The sequence below is a fragment of the Tachypleus tridentatus genome, chromosome 4 (assembly GCF_004210375.1).
Source record: "Tachypleus tridentatus isolate NWPU-2018 chromosome 4, ASM421037v1, whole genome shotgun sequence".
Classification (NCBI taxonomy): domain Eukaryota; kingdom Metazoa; phylum Arthropoda; class Merostomata; order Xiphosura; family Limulidae; genus Tachypleus; species Tachypleus tridentatus.
In genome coordinates this window covers 20,385,544-20,410,376 of record NC_134828.1, presented here as the reverse complement: position 1 = coordinate 20,410,376, position 24,833 = coordinate 20,385,544, and the positions used below count along the sequence as shown (strand labels likewise).

Genomic DNA, 24,833 nt, shown 5'->3' with positions numbered 1-24,833 from the left:
CATAATTCAGTAACCCATAACATACTTTGGGGGGAAGAGGAACTCACACTGTACTTCATTTCAATTAAAGTGTTAATACCAATACCAGCCGACTTTAGAATACATTTTTCTCAAGTGGGTTTTTCCTCATCATGAATAAGTACAACGATTTCTTGCTGGTTTCATTTCCATAAATTTTCTTTCTAGTATACAGTATTACATTGGAAATGGCCCCTGTCAAGAACTCGTACAACCCAAATTAAAAGGACATCTGTATTAGTTTTATATTATGATTTTATTTCCTACAGATACAATTGTACCGCTTTAGCCTCTCCAATCGTAATTAACAGAAGCAGTGACTGAGGGGTTTTCGGTTGGAAATAAGTTGTGTAAAGGAACTGCTGTATTATTTCGTTTCTGGATATAATAGTACAGGTTTTTCACATTTGTAAGAGATAAAATAAATTTTTCATACATTTGGGTTGGGTTTTGACAGCAAATATAATTAAGCAAAAATAATAATTTTTAATGTTAATTCTATTACAATATCTTACTTCTCTTTTTATAAGACGAAATATCAATATTTTTTAGGCTTCTTGTTCTTCACTAACTTTCTGAAATTCTTTTCGCTACGTTTAACGTTGCTAAGATACTCTATAGTATAATCAGTATTGACGTCATTACTTGCAAGTCATTGTTGAATTCTACTTGAGAAATTTATATGCAAAAACGGCTCGTTTGGGTTGAGAAAATATTTTACATAGAAGAGCGAACAACGTTTCGACCTTCATCGGTCATCGTCAGGCTCACAAAGAAAGAGGTAACTGTATTAATATAATAAAATAAATAAATAAAACTATATATTCAAACATCTAATACCGCCCTCTACATTTCGACACACAGTTACACAACCCCTTTCAAACATGTGGTCAGCTTCCGGTCAGTTACCTCTTTCTTTGTGAACCAGACGATGACCGATGAAGGTCGAAATGTTGTTCGCTCTTCTATGTAAAATATTTTCTCAACCCAAACGAGCCGTTTTTGCATATAAATTTCTCAACAAGTGGGTTTCTCGACATCACTGATTATGAATTCTACTTGGTAGATGTCCAATCACAGTTGTAGAAAATATGCAGGTAACAATACATATATGTTATTCATTTTTTTAATGATTGTTTTCCCACAAGACATTAAAAGAAAAAATTGGATAAATATTAACAAAGAATTGGGAGTTCGAATCCACCCGTTACATAACATGCTTGCTCTTTTATCCTTATTAATGTGTATTCTTTCAAAAGGACGTTATAAAGTCGGTAAATCCCATTTTAACCGCTCAAGAGTACGAGCCAAGTACCTTAAGCACCAAGATATGCCAGGTCGCTACGTGTTAAAGAAAATTAGTGGCGAAAGTATTCGAGTTTTATGTAGAATTTTGGAGAAGTTAGAGGCAATGAAAAGAATTGTAGATTATGGGAAATGGAAGCAGTAGTCAGAGGGTGAATACTTTATTAATATGAAAGGGATATATCAGATGACAGTGACTTTCAGGATGATAGAAAGAGTGCTATTAGTATTAGAGTAAAAAATAATGAATTTACTTGTTATGAACCTATTATGTTGACAAACAAATTTCAGAATTTGGATTCTGCATATGAACTGTTGGAGAGAATGAAAACAAAAGGATCAGAGAAGGATATGGAAGTTGTAGGTGATTTATCGACAAGATATATGGTTAGAATAATCTGTTGGTAAATGAGGACAAAATAATTAGATTATGCTATGTGGAGAATATAACTAAGAATTCACTGTGTAAATGAAGTTATAAGTAGGTCACTAGGGTTAAATGTTAGGTTTAGGTTTTAGTAAGTAAACTGTGAGGATGAGCAGACCGACTGGACTTGTATCGATCAAGTTCATCGGAAGAAGGGAGCTTTAGGAATGGGTGGTTTACATTTAAATACTGTAGCATCTGGCTTGTTTTTTAAGACTATTAACTCGGCTATAAGGGAGGTTTTAAACTAAACTAAACAGTGGTGAGGGCCAGAAAAAAACTTAACACAAAAAGAATACGAGGAAATGAAAAATTTAGCATGATAAGTTAGTACAGAATACAGCCGGCAAGAGTAATCGAAGCTTCGTATATGGATCTTTTTCCGCGAATATTCGAATGCAATAATATTCGGAAATTCGCCTAATTAATATTAATAAATATTAACTTACCATTGTAGAAAAATGAAGTCAAATCTGAATAAATAACACTTTATTTAACTTTTTTTGGTAGTTGTCTGCTGAAGAGGAAAAGGAAATCCAACTTTTGTGAACATTGCATTGTGGGTACAAGATTACAGTAAACCTTCTTAAAGTTGCTACTTTGGCACCAAAAGACTTTAAATATGGAGGATCAAGGCAGAAAGTCTGCTGTTTGGAAGTATTTTAAACTAGATGGAAAGAAGGCAGAGTGTCAGCTCTGCAAAGCAAACCTGTCATTTTGTGGAGGTACAACAAACCTAAGAAATCATATGAGTAACAGGCATAGTGGAATTTCCCTAACTTCCAACAAACAGGTGAGCAGTGAGCACATGGCTGTTTGACATTTCTGAACCTGCAGGAATATTCTGTGTTTAAAATTATATTATCCCATTTTTTTTAAATATATGTTTTATATTTATTTTATGTATAGCTAGCAAATATATAATTAATTATTCACCTGCATTTGCAGGACTCTAAAATTGTTACTGCTGCACCTACACTGAGACAAACAACACTCCTGCAGCTGAATCCCTGTGCTACCAAAATGAATGTACACAGCACTGAGAGAATAAACAGGAGCCTGGCTCTTATGTGTGCTGTAGATCTTAGACCACTCAGTTTTGTTGAGAGTGTAGGATTTAGATATTTTGCAAACCAGTTAAACCCATCATACAAAGTTCCTTGTAGAAATACTGTTGGTAACTACCTTACAAAACTGTACAATGATGCCAAGACAGAGATGATTGGAGAACTGAGAGACCAGCATGTTTCACTGACCACTGATTTGTGGACTAGTAATGCAATGCAAGGTTACATTACTATCACAGAACAACACATTGACTTGCAATGGAAAATGCACTCAAATGTTCTGGGCACCAGACTCTTTTCTGATAGACACACAGGTCAAAATATTGCTTCTGAAATTCACAATCTGTGTTCTGAATTTCTAAACACCAACAATATTGTCCACTTAACTACTGATAATGCTGCAAATATGCTTGTGGCAGCAGAAAAGTTAGGCATTTCTCACTCTGGCTGTTTTGCCCACAGCCTTCAGTTAGCTCTGCAAGATGGGCTTAAGCTTGCACCCATTGCAAAAGCCCTTGGGGCAGGGAGAAGGTTGGTTACATTCTTCAACCATTCTGTTCTGGCCACAAGTGCCCTAAAACAAAAGCAAGTTCAGATGGCTACTGAAGCCCAGAAGGAACAAGTAAAGAAGGGTCCCATCATTGCAAAGAACCTTATACAGGATTGCCCTACAAGATGGAACTCTGCGCTGGAGATGGTGCAGCGACTGGTAGAGCTCAGAGTGCCCATATATGCAGTGTTGGTAGACGCTACCATTGTAAAAAGTGGAGAAAGATTTGACATTGATGATGTCTTTTGGGACACGATGCATACAATAATCCCAATGCTTCATCCTTTTGCAGAAGCCACTGAAATTCTTGGGAAGGAAGATCTTCCCACAGGGTCCTCAATTTACCCTCTGCTGACAGATATGATGGAGGACCTTAAGACCACAGAGGAAGACAAAGCACTAGCTAAGCAGTTGAAAAAACAATCAGTATGGGATTGGTGAAAAGATTTAAATTCTTGTCAGAAGATGGAGGAATCATTAATGAAGGTCTGAATAGTTCCCTGCTGAAAGCTTCAGCACTTGATCCTAGATATAAAAGTACAATTTTTGACCGAAAGTCAGAGAAAGGAACTTCATGCCAACATAGCAGAAGAAATCAGGAGATCAAGCAACACTGCAGAAGTCAAGAAGGAACCTGAGGCAGATGAGGTAACAGAACCACCTGTAAAAAAACCCATTATGTCAAAAGTTTTGAGTTATGTAATGGGTGATACAGTAGACTTAACAGAAGGCAGTGATGTTTCTTCAGTTGAGGAAGAGTTGGCTGATTTTGTCAGAGAGCCTCTAAGGCCACCAAACCCTCTTCAGTGGTGGTCTGTGTACAGGTCAAGGTTTCCATCAATTGCTTCAGTTGCTAGGAAATACCTGTCTATACCTGGTACATCAGTACCTAGCGAACGTACATTCAGCACAGCAGGTTTGACCGTCAGCAAGCTAAGGGCTTCCCTTAACCCTGAACATGTGGATCAATTGGTGTTCCTGAACAAGAACTTGAAGTCAGCAGTCAAAGCCAACATGACAGTCCCTTCTGATTTTCTCCCTGCATCTGATGCTCTCCCTGCAGTTACAGTTACCTGTACCCCTTCGAGTGCTGCCAGTGCTGCCAGTACTAGCTCACAGGTCTCTAATCCAGTTTATCCCCAACTTCCTGGGCTTCCATCCTCAAATGTAAAGGAGGAAACACCATGAACAGGAATGTGCATACACTCAGTATTTTCAGTGAAAGTTGTTTTATGAGGTTTTTTTTACAAATGTTTTTATTGTTAGTGTTTAACTTTTAATATTTTCCAAGTAACAATGGACAGAGCATTAATAATTGACCAGGATGTGGAACAGGTCTATGTGGCTGCAGCATAAACTCAGTATTTTATGTCTATTTTAACTTGTTTAGTGTTAATTGTTTTCTGATGGTTTTTTATGTTCATTAATAAAGTTCATGTTTATTAATAATGTTGTTTCCCCAGTGTGTAGGATAAAAGAAAACAAACAACAATAATTATTTTGACAAGTATTTTATTAAACACAGTATAGTAATATAATTACATAAATAAAATAATAATGGACAACAATTTTACAGCATCAAAATAAGAAAAAACAGGTCACAGGTGCCAGAAGTCAGCTTTTGTACAGAGGGCTCACATTGAACAGAGCAGCAACAATATGGTTTACAGTAATACATTACCCATGGTGCACTGTGACAGGAAGTTCAAGAAAAGAATGTAAACTTCAGTAAATGATGAAAAACAAGTTATTTCTACTCTTTACTGGCATAAATATTGCAATTTAAGGTAAGTTAATTATTAATTAATAATTCTAAAACGATCTAACAAGTATATGCACGAATATTCGGATATTCACGAATTTTCGCCCACGAATATTCGAGTGCCGTTCTGACATTCGTTGACCGGCCTAGTACAGAAGTAGTAGAAAAGGATAGACTTGATTATTACTGTTGTAATGCTAGGAGTATAAGAGAAAAAGTATATGATTTTGAAGCACTGGTATTGGAAATAAATTTGGAAAAATTAGTTTTTCAAAGGAGATGTTTGTAAATGATGTCCATAAATTTACAGAAAACAAATTCATTAGGAATTTTGAGTAATTCTTTTAAATTTTAATTCTAAGTTGAAAATTGGTGGAGACTTTCAAAAGTTTGAGTTTACTCGGGATTGATTGGACATAACTGTTCTCATCTTTGTTCACAACTAATTATTTTGTGAACATCATTTCATTTTCATTAAACTTTTTTGCTACTGTGTTGTCTTAATGGATTACACTGACTATGTTACAAGTTTTCATTCTTTTTCATGGTTTTCCTTTGTCTGTGAAGAAACAATGTGTGGATATTGCTTTCACTGAAGCTGCATTTTTCCAGAATCTAAAGAGAGAAACATCTTTTCCTTCACAGGGCCTGGAGATCAGAGTCAGTTAAAGACAGTGTGGCAATATCCATCCTATCCTGCAAGAGTGATGTTAATTTGGAAATAGTTTTGTCTAAAATGAAGATCTACATATATGTACACATCCAAACCTCTTTAATTACTTCAAAAGAATATTGAGACTGTAAGTCTTCTGATATGGTATGCTTAAGCAGCTAAACAATTCTTAATCTTTATTTACATTCACTTCTGAATATCCTAAAGTAAATGCGACAGAAAGGACATAAAGCAGGTATGGTTAAGTGTTATCAACTGAGAATTAGTACACTCTCTTATTAGGTATATAATAATGTATATAAATGTGATGTAACATTTTATAAAGTGATACATAATACAGATATGAATATTGTAAAATATGTTTTAAATTTTAATCTCCAATAGCTGTTTACCTATAAGTCATAAAATAAAAGGTTTTGTTCCAAAATATGATAGTTGCATGTAGATTGCACAGGGTATATCCCAATAGGCAATGGGTATATCTAGTGTAGAGTGTAACATTAATTTGCACTTTGATGGATTTTCATTCTGCCTCATTGATTTTCAAGTGAAGACCATGAGGACCCTTTTACTGTGGCCTGTATAACACATTCCCAATGCTGTGTTTTTTAGTGGAGTTTATCAACTATGTACAGTTTGACATTCCTAGCCACACTATACATGTAGCACTTCTGTGAGCCAGTTCAGATTCTGGACTGTGCTTAGGTGAAAGTCTTGAAGCTAGTGAGAAGTGAAAACATTTGTATAAAGACATACCTGATTTATGTCCCCTTCTGAATGTAAAGAAAGAACAAGGATAGTTTAAGCTGCTTAAGCATACCTTATCAGAACACTTACAGTCAAAATATTCCTTTGAATGAGAAAATTATGTGCAAATAGTCACGTATTTGTCACCAATATAATTTCAGTTTGTGTAAGCAAATTCGAAAATGCTAACATTAAAATGAAATTCCAGTACCTCAAATTTGAAGGCATTTGATGCTCTTTAGTTTAGTATTGTGGAAATATTTTGGGTTTTTTGGCAGTGTAGAAAATAGTTGAGCAAACCTTCACAAAAATAAAAAATTGTTTTAGCTGATGAAAATACATGTCAGTGACGTAGGAGTGGAGTGGAATGGAATCAATGTGTCTTTGTACATATGCTGACATTATGAGAAGGTCAACTTGCAGAAAGTGTAGAGAAAACCTGTGAAAGGAACTGTTAGTATCATCTTTAGTGTTGTAAATTTAACATTTTTAAAGTCTTTTTATCTTTGGATGGAATGGTTGAATTGTGTTAAATTCAAGTAAATGACTTATTATTTATCACAAATGTACTTTTGTTAAAATGGTTGTGTATGTTGTTTGAAAAATATTTGTTTTACCTTATTTAATTAGAGGTGTAGTACAGATTGTGTGTGTTGCAATGTATTTATCTTACTATGGCTTATGTATCATGATATGATAAATATAAAACTATAATAGATCTACCATCTGACATCAAATGCAAGCTTATAGCAGTCTTTTGTCAAAATTTCCGAGATTGCCTGTTGTCACTCAATAAATCTGATGACCATTGATGCAAATGACCCCAAAATAAAACATATTTAACCAAAATTACTACAAATTTAAATATGCAAGATGATATATAGAAATACACTTATGATAGTTATCTAATTATGATGTTGCATTAATTTCGTTCTTGAAAGTCAAAAGGCCTCATTTACTTAATGTGATATCAATATATTATACTTTTCTATAACAGAGTTCAAATCAGTTTATTTATAACACTCATAACAAGCTTACACTTAGTTATAATGTTATTTGTAAAAACTTATTCTGCGGTATTTGTTGTGCTTATTTCTGTAGCTTAATGTAAAGAAACAACAACATTTAAGCAAATATTAATCATTTTCAAAATTACTTGTTTTTGCATTGAAATTATTGCAGTTATATTTATTTTAGTATAAAAACAAAATGTTTGATACTCAAAATAACCATGTTTTCTACAGTAATAGAGAGTGTGCTAGCCTTGGTTTTATTAGCACTGACAACTGTGTTTTAATGCTAAACTACCAATATTGTTTTACAAACATAGACCTTATAATTAAATATAAACCCTAAGCTATATTTTGAAATAAAAATATAATCATTCTGATAAAACTTATTCTTCTTAAATTTTATACAAATCAATGTTTGCTATGGTTGAATAAAACACAACTAAACATGTCATATGTGTGATGTATATTTAAGGATAAAAATGTTTAGCTTTGTTCCTTTAGTATTTATCCTTGACCAGCATTACAAGTGAAAGACAAAATTCCATGAAACTGTTATAATTTAATGACAAGTAGTAAATTGAATGATATCTTGGTTAATATTTATTTTAAATATTAAAAGTTTGTTACCCAGAAAGGTTAAGATTAATTTCTTTTGTTTTATGTGTATACATGGTTGTTAAATTGTGTTATATTAGCTGACATTACAGTAGTTTTATTAGTTGTTGATGTTTTGAATCAGGTATTAATATTTCAAAATTATTAGGAAAGACACTCATTAAAATATCTAACATCTACTCATAGCCCCATAAAATTAACAATTGAGTGCTAAAACTCACTGTAAAGTCTGTCTTAAGATCTCTTTCACAGTTAAAAGAACAAAAATATATGTATGTATATAAATAAGATCTAGGCTGAATATTTTTATAAAGTGAATTTTTTTTTATTTGTTTTAATTTCAAAGTTTTCTGATCATAGTTGTCAGTTCTTCTTATATTGCTGTTGAAAATCATATACTAGAAAATTAGTTTCTTGTTTGTGTTATGATATGCCTTAATATTTCATGTTAAATCTCAAATAAGTATTAACTTTGTCTTTACTGAATTAATTTTAACATTTTTAATGTTTGTTAATAGAAGGATTGGGGATAAATGAAGTTAATGCAGTCGATTTGGTATTGGGCTTGTAAATAATATAATGCAAAATTAGTTTCCTGTTTAAGTTATTTTATTATATGCAGCATTGCTGTTATTGTGCAGGAAGTGGCTGGCTTTGTTCTACATTTTGTACCTTAGAGCCTGGATGTATGGCCTCTTGCTTTTAACTTATTTTCTCAACTTGTTGTGTCTTTGGAAGATTTTGTTCAGCATTTCCAACAGCTTTCTTTTACTTTTTGTTATTCAGATGAGGATCAGATAACTGTAGGATAATTCCATGTCAAATCATTCAGGTGGCTGCAGGTGACCCCCACAGAATTCCTTGAAAATTTTCACATGTGCTCATTTACCCATATAATGAAATATTGCCAAAGATTAGATAAGTATCTCTAATAGTTTCTGATTTACAGCACTGTAAAATTTAATTATTTATTTTTTATTTTTGGTGAATTCATTTTTGGGGAAATTTGGCTGCTTAAAGCTGCAAGAGTAATGGTAGTAGAAAGCTGAAAGTTGCTACACTGACTGAATTCATCTCACAGAATTCAAAAATGGTCTCAAACCAAGTTTATCTCTCTGAGGATTTGTATAGTGAGGCTGTACCATCAACTGAAAACCCAAAATTATAAAAAAAAATTGGTTTATTTAAGAAGCCATAGCTCTAAGACTTAATATGCTACAATGCTGAATTTTGTTTTCAAATTTCCTATGACATATCAGTTGATAAATCAGCAATTCTTGTAGATAAAAGTCTGTTAGATCTCCTGTAAAAAATGTAGTTGCATGCAACCTTTTAATAATGTAGCTAAAAATAGCCCTATTTCTGGTCACAGTTTGACCATGTCATCAGTTATTCAGCCTTTTCAGATTTTTACCTTATATTCTTACATCTCTGAATATGATCTACAAAAAAAATCAGGATGGTGTTTAACCTACTTTTGAGTTATAATTTTTTTAAAATATCCTCTGACCATACATTTTTTATTGAAAAACAATTCAGTTCAGGTGTGTTAATGTGTGCAAATATATCCATACAATTTTGAAAAATACCTGTCAGAATATTATGAATCCCACTGAAATATTGTAACCAGCCTTTCACAATGTTAAATAATGAAGTTGTATGAAACAAGAAAGATTTAATTCATTTCTGAACAAGTTTACTGGCATAACTAGTTAGATCACATGACAATGCAAATATATTGTGTATGCATTACAGTTATGCAGATATGGCTGAATTTAAGATTCATAATATAATAAATACAAAGGTAAATCAGACACAAAAAGGACAGTGCTACAACAGGAGATAACTGAGAAAGATTATAGTCACACCAAACTGCAATAATCATGACAATGAAATGTTTCAAAAACTGCTTTGGTGATAAATTAGCCTTAACAACATCAAATAAACATTGATTTGTTGACACAGCTTGAATAAATTTCTAAAATTCGAGTTTGGTTATGTTGAGATCACTTTGACTTAGAACATAGTGGTGAGCACTACTGCCATGCAAGGTAGGTGCACTGATCAGACAAAGAATATGTTGGAAAGGAATCCAGTTTCATCTTTATGTGACCTTGCAGGCCATGAGAACAGTTCGTTTCTTGATTTCTTCATAAATGACATCAACACAATGGAATGTTCATCTGATCTATCTTTTATGTTTCCCATATACCATTCATGATCGTATAAGCATGCCACATATTTCCCTGGCTGATAATTGTCATTGCTATCATTAGACTCTATTTGAGCTGCTGTAGCATCACTTTCACTGTTACTACCAACAGTTACAACTGTGTACACATCATCATCTGATAACCTTCTCATATACAATTTGTTGGTAGAATAAAGCTATGATGTGACTTAATACCTGCCACAGTTTTGTGTTTTTCATCGCACTCAAGTAGATCAAACTTTACACAATTCTGCAGGACTGATTCCTGATTGACCATAAAGAACTGAATGCCGTGAATGTGGTCCTTTGCCCAATGGTACATATCAGAAACACTTAAAATTTGATAATTTATTATTTTACACAACCTTGAACTTTTTGAAGATCATGTTCAGAGATGTAAGAATATATGGTAAAGGCTGATAAGAATATTTCAATGGTATTCATAAATTATTTCAAAATTTTATGGATATATTTGCACACAGTAACACACCTGAATTGAAGTTGTTTTTTCAAGTAAACAACGTATCACAGGATACTTTAAAAATTATAACACAAAAGTTGGTTGAACACCATCCTGATTTTTTTTTTTTGTTAATCATATTCAGAGATGTAAGAATATATGGTAAAAATCTGAAAAGGCTGAATAACTGGTGACATGGTCAAACTGAGGCCAGAAGTAGGGCTATTTTTAGCACGATACAGTCACACACGATACCTTATATCTTTCACAGTAAGCACAGTCACACGTTATACCTTATATCTTTCACAGTAAACATAGTCACGTATGATACTGTAGGCCTTTCACAGTAAACATATGGTATTGTGTGTATTTATTATTTCTCCACTTCCTAACGTTTTTCTTTCTTTCTGGAACTGAAGTTTTTCATGCTGTGTTTATGACTGTTTTCTTATGTAAAGTACACATTTTTCTTTTTTGTAGGACTGTGCATCTTATGCACTGCAGGAAACCTTACAGATATATACTTGTCAAAGTGGAGAGTTGTCACAAATTGTGAGACCAAGTAATAGTCTTTGGAACAGGTTTTCAGAAGAGATTCAAGAAATTTTGGTACCTTTGCAGCACTCCAGGTATGTATTTTATTTTTTATTATAATGAAATTTAGACAGTAATTTTCAGTTATTTTCTTTCTTATCAATTTTTTTTCTAACATTGTTCATTGTGTTATGTTTTTCTTTTATCTTTACTGTGTTATAAAACATTACAATTCAACAGTATTTTAGCCTAGTTTAAACATTAAAAACTCAATTTTTTTTAAATATTTCACATAAACTGAAAAGTTATTTGAATATTGAAGTTGTTCTGCTTTTTTAATAAAAGTTAAAAAAAAAGTTCATCAGGTTTTCTGTTATTATTTGATAGGTACATTATGTCTAGTAACAAGAGGACTTCCTTTCCATGCCCAATATATGGGAGCAAACTAGGAAGCACTTTTAAAGATTGGGCCTGTAATTGGGCATCTTGTCTTCTCCAGAAGGTAAGAAGCACTTTTCTGTGATAAAAGAAATGAGATAATTAGGTTGCTAATCAATATTATTGTTATAGGTGATTATTATATTAATTAAAACCATGACAAAATTTGAACTAGAGATCAGACTGTGTAGATAAAAGTATTACAGAAACAGAGGCACCTCACAGTTCAGCTAAACATATCTGTTCACACAGTTTTTGTAAGTCTGAGTTTCATTTCCTTTTCTAATTCAGGAGAATGTTAATTTCAACTATTAAGTAACGTGCACACAGTTCTGTAACATTTGTCACAGTTTTAGCCCATTAGGAGCACATTATTGAAACTTACTCTACAAATATGTTTAGAACATAAAGGTGGTATACACTTTAGAATTTCTTTTGGGGGGGTAGACTACTGTAGTATCAAAGACAAGTACTAGATTATAATCACCACATTACACTTAAAATTCTCTCATTTTGTCTTTGTATATGTTAATTTTCTGTTTCTAATGGAAAGAAAAGAAATAATGCAGAATAGTTTTTTATAAAACTGCTTTTGAGAACAGATTATGCCATAGAGAAAACAACCAAAATCATTTCAATTTAAAACTAACTTTTCCATGCTCATTAGCATGTTTTTAAATGCCCTTAGTTTTATAAAATTTATATGGTTTTGTGTATTTAATTCTCAGATAAAGCGAGAGAATACAGCTAGAGTTTTTCAGTCATGCTTCATGATTGTCAAAAACGATGTGAAGACAGCAGTTTTTCTTCTTCCTCACATCATGGTTAATGTTTTACAAGATGCAAGCAATGAAGAAAAGGAAGATGTTTGTTTTAAGAAATAATATAAAGTATAGAAGTAAATGTACATAATTCTTTATATGACATTTTCTTTTTCAGAAGTAAAGAATGTAATACAACTGATAGGCTGTGAGATTTTAAAGACAGAGCTTAGCATTGATAGCCATTTGACAGACTTCTGCATCTTCTCTTATCAGATTGGCCAATCATTAATTTTGTTTAGATCTGGTAATAAAATGTTTTAAGGGTAAGAAAGCAGGGAACAGAAAGAAAATACCAGTACCAGTACATCTGCTTTGATGTTTACAGTAAATAGAAAAGATTCTGAATTGGTTAATTATCCATCAGTCAGCCAAAGGTATTCTGACTTTTGGAACATTTTACTTAACTTTAGTCTTTCAGTCGTTTTTCAGGATGTGAATTCTATTGTGAGAAACTATTTTCAAAATAATATTAAAAGTACTTCCTTTTATCAAAAAATTTTTTTTCTTTCTTATTGTTGATTACAAATCCTAGTTCCATCTTACATATCTAGTCAATTTCAACTTGATTGAAAGTAACATTATTTCTTTTGACAGTTTATTTTGCCAGTTACAACTGTCACTGCCAGAAACAAAGATAAAACTGTCAAAAATGTATGAGTGACCTATGGTCAGATCTTTGAAATTGAGATCAACGTTACTTTTGTCAGTCTAATTAACAATATTTTTGCTAAGAGTATTTTTGGACAGCATGAATTTATATCTAATAATGTTTTTTTTTAATAGATATTAAATTATTTATGTGTATCTTATGAGTGCTATAAACTTAACAGTAACATTCAAGAAGAAATAGTTTGAATTATTAGAATAATTTGTTTTATTTACTGTACATGTTTACTTAGCTTATGTGCACTGAAGTCTTGTCATAGCTTTCAACAAATATAATGTAATATGAAAACATGAATGTTAAAATAAACTATAATCCACTTTTGCATGTTACACCAAATGTTATAGCATTAAAAATACCAGTTGAACAGTGATTTTGATTTATATAATTATATAAGACAACATTGTTTGTTTTTTGAATGCTGTGCAGTGTAAGACTACAGTGTTACTGCAATAGTAAATGATGCACAGGCAGATAGGTTTAAAAAAACTGCATCTAGGTTGAGTCAGGTGTCTAAAGCTCTGTTTGGTTGGTTAAACTTGCTCTTAGACTGTGTCAAATGTCTGTAGTTTTACTTTGGCACTGTAAGTATACAGACTGCTAAAATAGAGACTATACGAGGATAGCTTGTATTTCACACACCTACTAAGGTGCATTATGCTCACATATAGCAGGAAATGACTTGCTTCTTATTGTGCCAAGAACATACCAAGTGGACCAACAATATAAGAATAGTAATTTTACAAGTGAGCTATGTCTCACCCTGCTACCACATAACAGCTATGTGCTTATTTGATGAGTATCTGAGAGTCAGGTTAAATACCATATTCATATGGAGACATTGTACATATGATGGTGATTCAAGTTGGTGTTGACAGTAATGAACATTGGAAGACTTTGTTTTACGATCTTCTGATTGGACTACTAATGCCTTAAATTCTATTATCCTGTGTTCTGTCACATAATGAATTATGATTTTCATTCTAACTGTGTAGAAGTAATCAGTACATCGTCTTCAAAAAGAGGGGATTGAGTGAAGTGTGTCACCAGTCTTCATATCCATTGTTCATGCATGAGATACTCTTGTGAGCTTCATAACATCCTATGAAATAATTCAGAATACTGAAAATGCCCTGAAGATATTTGTTTTTAATGGAGTGATTACTGATGCCTTAGAACTTAATGAACATTCTGATTTCGAGTATACAGCATCAGTGCTGTACTGCCTTTGTTGTTCATGGTGGTTGTCCTACATATTAAGATGAAATCCCCAGAATTGTGGAGGTGTAAAGATGACTGATTTATACCAAAGTGAACTGAAAATGTGAGCTGAATAATGTGTTCACAGCAGTTTTTGCGTTATCATAGATGTTATAAATTACAAGAATCTATGAAATATTTTGCTGCATATTTTAGTAGTAGAATTTTTAAAAGCAAAATGGAATGTGAAATAATTTTTTTTAACGTTGATAATCAAGGTAGATTTTAATCTCACTAAAATTTAGAATTAATATGTGTTATTATAAAAAGAAAAGCAAAACTTTTTATGTATTTGGGTCTATAGATCTACAGAGAGATTATGGCTGTTCTAAGCCATGTTGACCAAGCTGAACAGAGCAAATTGAAGTTTCATGAGAAGACTGACCTTTGCCACTTGAGTGCCCAGACTGTGTTTTCAATTTTGGATTGTTTAACGGTTTGGTGTTGTCAGTATTTTGTGATGTTGAGATCTAGAAACCAGAATAACTCCAAGCCTGCAAATAAAGGGAAAGGTAGTTGGAATACTCATTAATTAATCATGAGCTTAAGTTACTGGTATTTTATGTTCTTTTTCTTTGAGAAATTAAAGACTGTAAATATTATAAAACAATTAAAATGCCTGTTCTAGTCATTGATTAACAGCCTTATTTATGTTTTTTACAACATAAAAATGTCACTTTGCTAGGAAATAAGTAATGATTTATTAGGGTAATAATTTCAAAATTTGAAGCAGAGTTACCAGAATATTTTCTCATGTAAAATAATTGAATTTACTACAAGACTTTCATCTGTAGAAGCTAGTGGTGGTAATAACTTTTGGGTAACAAATTTTCTACAGTGTTCTTTAAGAAAACATTAATTTCATTATTAGTCTAGCCTGTATTTCTAAAACTGTTGTGTTGCCTTTTAGATTCCTTTAGGTAGAGGAGAAGGTTTGTCCACTTAGTTGTTGTTGCTTTCTCATTGTGTAAAGCATCATTCTTTGGCTACAGGTTGAGATCCAGTCATATATATTTATATACACACACAAAACATTGTGGTCCAATAACCCTAACCACTAACATGAGATACAGGTTTCATGACTGCCTAAATCCAACCTTGGCTACCTGGTTGAGGTTAACCTATACGAATGATTACTCGTATTCTGTTCCACCTTGGATATAAAAATTAAGTTTCAGGTGAAGAGCATATCTGTTCTGGATGTAGTTCAGTTCTCCCACTCTTGTACTATTCTTTTTCTTGGTATACTCCTGTTCTATGAAGACACTTTCTGTATGGATCATGCCTGCACCAGCCCCTCCACCTTCTTAACATGGGATTCTAGTGTCAGTAGATGGTCTATTTCGAAAGTTAACTGAACATGTATTTTCGATAATACTTACCTTCACTGACACTCTCCTGTTCTATCTTCCCACTAAAACCAAATGTATTTCTCAGAAAAAGTGACTGTGTTGTCAGGATGAGATGGTTATATACAGTACCTAGTTCGAAGGCACATTAAAGTTTGTGGAGCAGTTTGCTAGTTAGAACTTGTCTAAGGTATTTAGGTTGGGTATAAAAGACTGAAGTTAGTATTTTCAGTGCTTAGATGGGCAAAATATGGAATCCTTAGAAATCATGAAATAGCTGTAATGTCTGCATAGGTAAGTATTATTGGAAGTGCATTTTTAGTTTAAGAAAGCATTAGTTTCCATTTTTGATACATTACCATCTAAACCCTGAGTTTGACTTATAGTTTAATGAAGAGCAATTGAATATTTTAAATGGTAGTGTGTACACAAACCTATGTATGTCACTTAGGTCTTTAACATTCAAGAGATGTACAAACAAGTCATCATGTTCTTTCAAGAGCTGTAGTTTGTGACAGGACCTTTTCATCCATGTAGCAAGTGTATAGTTATACTGTGACTTAATCTGGTGCATTATATTCAGTACTGTGTGGTCTAACTTTCATGCAGTATTAAGGACTTAACAATGTTTAATCCTTTTATAATGGATCATGGATCAAAGGCCATCTTGTTGTGTTTGTTGACTTGCATTCAAGATTGTATTGAACAAATATTTTATGAATTTATGTCAGTAAGTTTGGAATCAAATTGTAGATTATAATTTTACTATTTAATGTTATGTATGAGTTAATTTCTTAGTTTAAAAATAAGTATTAAAAGAACATAAATATTGATTTTAGTGAGTCACATGTTATGTTTAATGCTGCACAGTTTAAAATTAGATGTTTGTGGTGTCAAAATACTAAGTTCACAGTTTCATACAAATTAGGGAACTCAGATTACTAACTTTAACAAGCTAGAATATAAAATAAAAAGGTATGAGGTCTTTAACACAGTGGGCTCTATTCAACTCTTTCCAATTTTTGAAACAGTCCATTATATACTCTTACTACAGTATATGACATGTGAATAACCAATCACTAGCTTAAGATGTTCCTAAAGTGGTTTTTTAGCTATTTTAATCTTCGAAAAAGCTAGTGTTCTTTCAATCTAAGTTTTCAAGGAGTTTGGATGTGTCTTTAGTCTGCTCATAGTTTCATATATTTTAAAATTGATATAAATCTAGTTACTAAGTGGAATTCTATGGTATCAGTGTAGTTATTTATGATTTTTTGGTTATTCAACTGTATGTATAAAACCTAAAAAAAATTGTTTGATATCCTCCACTTGTGAAATTTCAAAAGGCTTAGCAACTTATGTCCAGCAACAACCAAGTACAGAGATCGTAGAGAGAAGAGATAATTGTTTGCTTTTCCCATTTTTTTTTCTATATTTTAAGAAAAGTTTAATAATTTATTTCTAAATAGTCATAATGTATATACATATATATAATGTATAATAATTTAAATGTGTCTGTATATTACAAAATACTAGTCCACTAAAACACAGCCAAGACAGAAAAGACTAAAGGTCAGTTTTATGTTACTGGATATGTAATATGAGAGCACCAGATCAATGCAAGTTGCACAATGCTAGCTAGGCATGACTGGAAGGTCAGTAACATAATAAATATATATGTAACATATAGCATTATGAGACTTAGTCTACTTAAACTAAACATTTGTATTTTCATGTTACAATATGTCATCATCATAGCACTAAAAAAATAAAATTATTTATTTCCTAATTTTTTAATGATAGTTACAAAGCTAGTTAAGTGACAGACCCCACAGCTGGAGTGTAGAAAATAACATAATGTATAAAGTTTTGCTGAAATCAAACATCTGAAATATATTTGGGAAGTTTTAGAGATTATGCAAATAATATTTGAGATTTTTGGGATGAAGAACAGTTTTTAACTCATAACATGAAATCACTTTGCACTCATACTAGTAATGAAACAGGCTCAATTTTCACAAACAGATCTTTTATAAAAATAGTTCATGAAACATCTGATTTTGTAAAAAAAATACTTGTATCTGTACTAATGTCTACCAGATTTTGTGAAGGTACATGTGCTGTATCAAAAGTTATAGTACAAATACTTAATGTGTGCAAATGTGTAGATGAACTTGTATATTATACTGAGTCTGTAGCAAAAGGGCAAATTACTGCTAGTTATCATAATTTTTTCCTGATCTGTCTCTAGCAAAAGCTATCCTTCATATATAAAATGAAGTAGCATGTATAAACTATCTGTTACACCTTATTCATTGATATTTGTATGTAACTTCTAAAAATATGTAACCTGTAAACTTTAGAACTACATTGATAATGAAGAGAAATTCATCTTTGTATGTGGCTTATGTACTTGTATTGTATATTGTGTTTTCAACTTGGTTCACTGATGAAAACTTTGACTGCATTTAACAGAAACAAGATATGTCAGCAGTCTCATTTGAAAAATCTGATAAGCTGACAATTTTGTAGATTTTGGTTTAAAGTGGAGAAACTATAGAATGATGTGTTGGAGCTTTCATCCTGAAAGGAAGCAAATGTGATGATTGTTATGGTATAAATAAAACCAGAATTTACAAAATATTTGATTTCTCAAAACAAGCAAAGTAAGTTGCAGTTTAATAATAAAATGATCTTGTGGAAACCACCAAAATGTGTTGCCAACTTGCCCTTGAAAGTAGAAATTCAGCTAATAAATGATGGCAGAGTTTCAATGTTGAATTCATTTGCAATTTTTCAGTTTCTGTGCCACATCTCCTTTAGCTCTATATATATATCAACATACTCCATGAAATGCTTCAGTTCATTGTAGAGTCAAATTATTGCAACATCAATATTTTGGGATTCATCTTTAGTGGTTTTTATTGTTTTTCTGATAAGCTTCAAAGATCTGAAGTTGTTTACATGTACAATCTGTACTATTATAGTTCATTCAAACTTTGCTGCTTTCAACGTCTGTTTTGTAACTGATATCAACTTCTGTTTAGAACTTTATCATTAAAATAATAGATAACATTCCAAATTATTGTGCTGTGACCAATTTTCTTTTGACTTGATGGAGGTTGTTAAGATTTTGTTATTGACAAATAAAAACCCATTATTACACATTTTTGCAAGGTGACCTGTTTTTCTTGGACCTGACAGAAATTTTTGTGATTCTATTCTTTACATAATAAGACATGGTTTGTAATTATTGGTGACCTAATGGAGGTCCTATGGGTTTTGTTCTTGACAGAATAAAAACGATTCTTAGTTGTTGAGATGTAATCTGCTACTAGGACCTCAAGATGGCTGTTTTGGTTCTGTTGTTAACAGAATAGAATTATTCTCAGTTATTGAGATGTGACCCATTACTAAGACCTCATGATGACTGTTGTGGTTCTGTATATTCATAAGCTCATGCATAGAATGAATACACCAACTTTCCTTAATCTATAATAAATGTTTTACATGTAAAGACAAAGTATTTTTCGTTTTTTGTGATTTGCTTTTGCTAATGCATGAATTGACAAAGTTGTTATTTCTCTTGTGGACCCACATAATGATCCCAACTATAAGTCTGTTTATGACATCCTGAAGAGTGTTCCAGAAGACCTTTTAGCTCCTTTGTTTGTCAAGCTTATGCTCGGGCTTTAATGTATTTAGAATTATCAATCAAGAATAACCAAGAATCATCAAGGCTACAGTTGGCTTTCTTGCAGGTAAATAATTTTGAAATGATATCTCTTGTAATTTTGTATAATGAAATATTAATACTACTAAGATTACATCACATGCCAGAATATTCTGTTTGATATCAAATGACAAAATAATAGTTTAAGGAAAACAATAGATATTGGTAATTTTGCATTGAAACAGATTTTAAGTGTGAATCTGCAGTGTGTGTTATGTGAAGTTGCAATATTCATGAGATGAATAGAAACCAAACTGTGTAAAGTTTAATACTTACAATCTTTCAATGAGCTAATTGTATAATAAAATTCTGGGCTTGTACCTTAAACTCAGATTTGTGCTATAACTTTTACTACTGTCAGACTTACATCTTCTGTAGTACAACTTTACATGCACATATACATAAAATTATAGCTCTCAAAGAATATTTTCAGAGTACTCATGTTAAAATGTTTTTATTTTTCATTGTTTACACCTTTTCTCCTGATAATTTGGTTCATATCAACAAAATTTCCCATTATTTCAATGGTACTGTCACAGGGCAGACTCAGTGTACCTTATTTCTGATCCTGTGCCTCTCCTTACCTGTTAATGAACTTCAGAATCACTCTTTATAAGAATAAGGAATCTAAGAATATTCAGTATTCAAATGCAAAAAATGTTTTATATATATATAGGATGAATGCATTGTTTTTTATTACTACTTTTTTCAGTTGTGATCAGTATGCATCTATTTTTTGTCTTAGAAACTGTACATCCTCCTTGATGAACCAGATGGAGTGGCAGGAGTAGCAGCATCTCGTCAAGAAGACCCCACACTTCATGATTTGATTCTAGGTCATGAAGCAACTGGTATGTAAAAGTAAATATTTCTTTATGTATGTAACTGTTAACCCTTTCCAGATGGGTCATGGGTCAAAGGCCACATCATTGCACTTGTCAACTTACATTCAAAATTTTATTGAACTACTATTTTATAACTTCTTAAGTTTGGTATCAAACTGTATGTTAATATTTAAATGTTCATATTATACGTTATTTAAAAAGACACCTAAACATCGATTTTTGTGTGTCATGATGTGTTTTATCTGATTTTGAGTTATCTGTGAACTTTTAAATTTGGTTGTTTGTTAGTAATTCAAATTAGCATATACTAAGGTAATTAGAGAACTGATTTTGTGGTCTTTATTTACTGAGTACTAACTTAAACATAATTAAATTTTATCCTGTGTATAGTATTATCTACTAATTGATTTGTTCCCAGTTGGTACAGCAGTAAGTTTATAGATTTACAATGCTAAAATCAGGGGTTAAATTCCCCTCGGTAGACTCAGCAGATAGCCAGATGTTTGCTATAAGAAAACACACACACACTAATTGATTTTTTGTTGTTTTTTATAAACTGGTAAGTCTATAACCTAGTTATTTTTGGTGAATTTCTGTTTTCTCAATCACTATGATTTTCTTTTACACAGATATACTATCCATTTATTTTATTAATTCAAGCTATGCTATTTTTATTAATTATTCTATTACATTGTATCCAACATAAAATTTATACAATTATACACTTGTGCTTTTAATGTTTTAAAAAGTTGTCCAAAGATGATGATAAGTCTTCATGACAACACTGGTATTACTGATGATGATGTTTTTGCTTCCAGCATCTCTCTTCATCCTCAGATAACTTAACTCTGGGTGTACAAGCTAAAGAGGCATATTGAAAACTTCTTAAACAGCTTACCTGTTTGCTGTGGATGGACATACTTTGTCAGCATTCAAAACTCTGGTAAAGTATAAAAGCAAAATGGGGTACAGTTGATTTCAGATCTTGATAATGCCAATAGAAAGAAATAATTAATTAACATTATTGTTGAAGCCATTCAAGTTGCAGTACTTTTATGCAATGCTTAGTTGTGGTAGTTACACATGAAAACTGGCTCTAAAAATAAACAAACTGATTTTTGCTAAAGCAGTGAAGCAATGTTTTACAGTTTATTTCTGTTGTTGCCTTACAGAACATTGGGAGCTTTGGCGATGTAGGTACAAGTAATCTAAAGAGGATTATTGGTGATGGACTTAAAGATGATGGAAATGTTTTAATTCCATCAAAGAAATATGCTTACATGCTAATTTTAGCTACAGCTTATGAAGTCTCTTTTGACAAATCCTGTTTTTTTAAATATTGCCTTTAGAATTAAGAACTTAAAACTTGTATACTGTTATAATATGCATTATTAGCTGAGATGTTTATGCTATTCTAATTGTTATAACAAATTAATTAAATTTTGATTGTGAGACACTAAGATCTTGTGTCATGCCAAGTAAGTAATACTTTGGCGATCGGTTTATCTTTTTTTCAGAACAAGCATCATAGTGTGAGAATTGACATTTGCTCAGTAGGTAATACCCTCTTCTCTAACTCATTTTCCATTGCATCAAGAGCTATGAAAGTTAACATAATTTCTTATAATGTTGTAATCACTCACACAAAGCATAACTTTTATAGTCTTCGATCTCATTTGGTTACACATCCCAGAAATTGTAAATTTGTAAATCAGACCCAATGTGACATGCCCACATATCACATCCTCTTGTTTCAGAAATTGCCAGTAGTTATCTGTGATGTTTAATACCACATTATGTGTAAATAATAGAAAGCCAACATTCTAAGGCTGGTGTAGAATCTCTAGCATCAGGGAAACATTTGCTAAGGCTTTGTTCTCTTAACATCTTTTATATTTTGGTTTTTCTGATTTACTTGCTCCTGATTATGATATAGTGACCTAATTTTAATTCACTAACTTGACAGGTTCTCTTCTGCCAAAGAAAATCCACAGTCAATTTAATGAGACTCCGACAAGGGGATCATTGTGATTATCAAATGGTACTTCTGTACGTGAAATCAGAAAACATCGTGTTTAAGTGTGTATCTTTATTAATAACTGTTTATACATACCCCTGTTATTCCATCCTTCATTGTGTGCACTAAAGAGAGCTTTTTGTGCACTTTATATTTTTTAATGTGTTTAGTTATTCATTATGTAATTGGGCTGTAACAACCAGTTTTTTGTGTCTTAAATATGAAATGTATATTCTTGCTCACATCCAACAAAAGGTCTGGAAAACTGGCATCTTGAATAATTTCAGTGTCTTTGAAATACTTCTCTTGCTGCTGTTTATGAGCTAAGTACTCATCAACAAAGTTTTGCAGGCACATGAATTCATATTTTCTTTACTAACCAAACATTTCTTTCTGCTGTAATGGTACTGCTAGTGTGGGAATGTTTCTTCTATGTTATTCTGAAATCAAGTATTGTATTAGTTTTGAAGCTACAATTTCATATTTAGGCTGAATTTCTCTGTTATTTTATTTTGTTGTAAACAATTTTATTTTACTCTGTGATGACGACAAAACCCACTTGTAGAGAAAAATATATATGTAAAAACGGCTGGTATGAGTAGAGAAAGCTATGTACAACGATGACTGAAGAAGGTCGAAACATTGTTCGCTCTTCTACATAATGCTTTCTACCCATACCAACAGTTTTTACATATATAATTTTTTTATACTGTGTAGTGTTTCAAATTTAATTTAAAACAAAATTTATCAGAGTGTTATGCATCAAAAGTTAGATCTTTCAACCAACTTTATTGTTTTGACAATAAAGCTTGAAGCTTCAGACAAGTCATAATTGTCGTTTTGACATTAAAAATTGAAGCCTTGTACCATTGTTTTGGCACCAGAGTTACAGTTTCACACTTAGATCAAATTTACTTGAATCTTTTGTAATGCTTTGAAACTACAGCTCATTTGGAAAGTCCAGTTGGACATTCAAACCAAATTTCATTGTTTTTTTAGTGTTTTAAAATTATTATTTTATTTTCAGACTATACCCCATTTTTACTTTACATTGCTTTAATATTACTACTGATAATTTATGAAATGAATGTATTTGTTCTGTTTTTAATAGTAAGATGTATTTAAAGTAAAAAATTACATGTTGATATATTTGGTAATTATTATATAGTGGTCTCTTTGTTTGTTTTTAGTTCATAAATTCATATATGTGTATATATACATGGGTGCTCTTATCTTAAGCTATTTGACTTTTGTTAATTTTGTTAATCCCCACATTGCTATTTTAACCTTGTGATAAAACAAGAATACATGAAGTCACCAAAGACAAGTGAAGATATCATTTCACATGTATTTCAGATAACTTCTGGAACATTCTAATTAACAATTATTTAAATAGCAAGTTTTTCTCCTTGGTCTTGTGGATATATATAAACAAAATCTGTCATCATTATATCTAAATTTTAAATGATTCATTAGGTGTAACCTTTAGAACTCTTACTATTGTTAAAAATAAATTTGTTGTTTTATTGCTTGAAGTACTTAAATATAAGATCAAATTGTTTGATAGATTGTTTAGGCAGAATATTTCATGATGAAACTTTGTGGAATGGACGGCTACTGCTTGTTGTGAAGACACAAGTGTAGAGGATGACATTTCAAAAGTCTTCCGCCTTTAGTCTTAAAGACAAAAAGCAGAAGACTTTGGAAACGTTGTCCTCTACACTTGTGTCTCCACAACAGGCAGTAGCTATCAATTCTACAAAGTTTCATCAAGATCAAATTGCTGAATTTCAAATTCTGTTATCATGTTTGATAGGTCAACTACAAAATGCATTTTCCTGTTATGAAAGAGCTGTAAAAGTTAAATCAGACACAATTAGTCACCATCAGGGTCTTCTTCGATGCTTGATGGGTTTAGATCAGTCAAACACAGCACTTACCTATGCTACTGGTCTTCTAAATGAGAGGTTTGTGTTTGTTTGTTTTATGCACACTTTTTAAGTTATTTTCATCCAACAGGAAATAGAGTTGCTTTCTTAAACATGGGTATTTCTTCTTTTTATAATTTGTCTAGCTATACACCTGACAGGAAATAAGATTCATTTGTTAATTATAATTATTTTCTTATATTCATAATGCTTTGTACTAGCACTAACTCTAAATAAACTTCGACATTTTCTGGTGAAAATGTGAAAGTTTAGATAAATTTTCTTTGTTGCATTATTTTTATAGACCAGAATGGTCAAATGAGATAAATCCATTTCGTGTAGAATCAGCATGGAAGTTAGCAGACTGGGACGGCCTTTCTGAGTTCCTAAAATCA

At 31.8% G+C, this 24,833-nt stretch overlaps 3 protein-coding genes and 1 long non-coding RNA gene across 18 annotated transcripts in view; 3 read left to right on the top strand and 1 right to left on the bottom strand.

Annotated features, from left to right (window-relative positions):
- The window catches only part of LOC143248632 (serine/threonine-protein kinase ATR-like), a 239,498-nt gene that overhangs the window by 36,732 nt on the left and 177,933 nt on the right, over window positions 1-24,833 (bottom strand). The window lies entirely within an intron of this gene.
- LOC143248629 (serine/threonine-protein kinase ATR-like) lies at window positions 894-24,833 on the top strand. Of its 12 annotated transcripts, XM_076497136.1 has the most exons (9): window positions 895-1,115; window positions 11,330-11,478; window positions 11,771-11,885; window positions 12,550-12,687; window positions 14,874-15,081; window positions 20,394-20,499; window positions 21,312-21,436; window positions 22,011-22,050; window positions 22,460-22,572. In XM_076497136.1, the coding sequence occupies exons 1-6, from the start codon at window positions 1,110-1,112 to the stop codon at window positions 20,411-20,413; spliced, it is 636 nt and encodes a 211-aa protein (XP_076353251.1). In that variant the 5' UTR covers window positions 895-1,109; the 3' UTR covers window positions 20,414-20,499; window positions 21,312-21,436; window positions 22,011-22,050; window positions 22,460-22,572. The 12 variants fall into 12 exon arrangements, with proteins under 12 accessions (XP_076353256.1, XP_076353259.1, XP_076353258.1 ...); XM_076497141.1 differs by lacking the exon at window positions 21,312-21,436 and having other exon boundaries at window positions 894-1,115; XM_076497133.1 differs by lacking the exons at window positions 22,011-22,050; window positions 22,460-22,572 and adding an exon at window positions 24,743-24,833.
- On the top strand, window positions 1,280-7,196 carry LOC143248631 (uncharacterized). The gene is made up of 2 exons (XR_013027116.1): window positions 1,280-1,683; window positions 5,775-7,196. It is a non-coding gene; the product is annotated as an uncharacterized LOC143248631 (long non-coding RNA).
- On the top strand, window positions 2,305-5,270 carry LOC143248630 (uncharacterized). Its single transcript, XM_076497145.1, has 2 exons — window positions 2,305-2,543; window positions 4,944-5,270. Exons 1-2 carry the CDS (start codon window positions 2,373-2,375, stop codon window positions 5,097-5,099), a joined length of 327 nt encoding a protein of 108 aa, XP_076353260.1. The 5' UTR covers window positions 2,305-2,372; the 3' UTR covers window positions 5,100-5,270.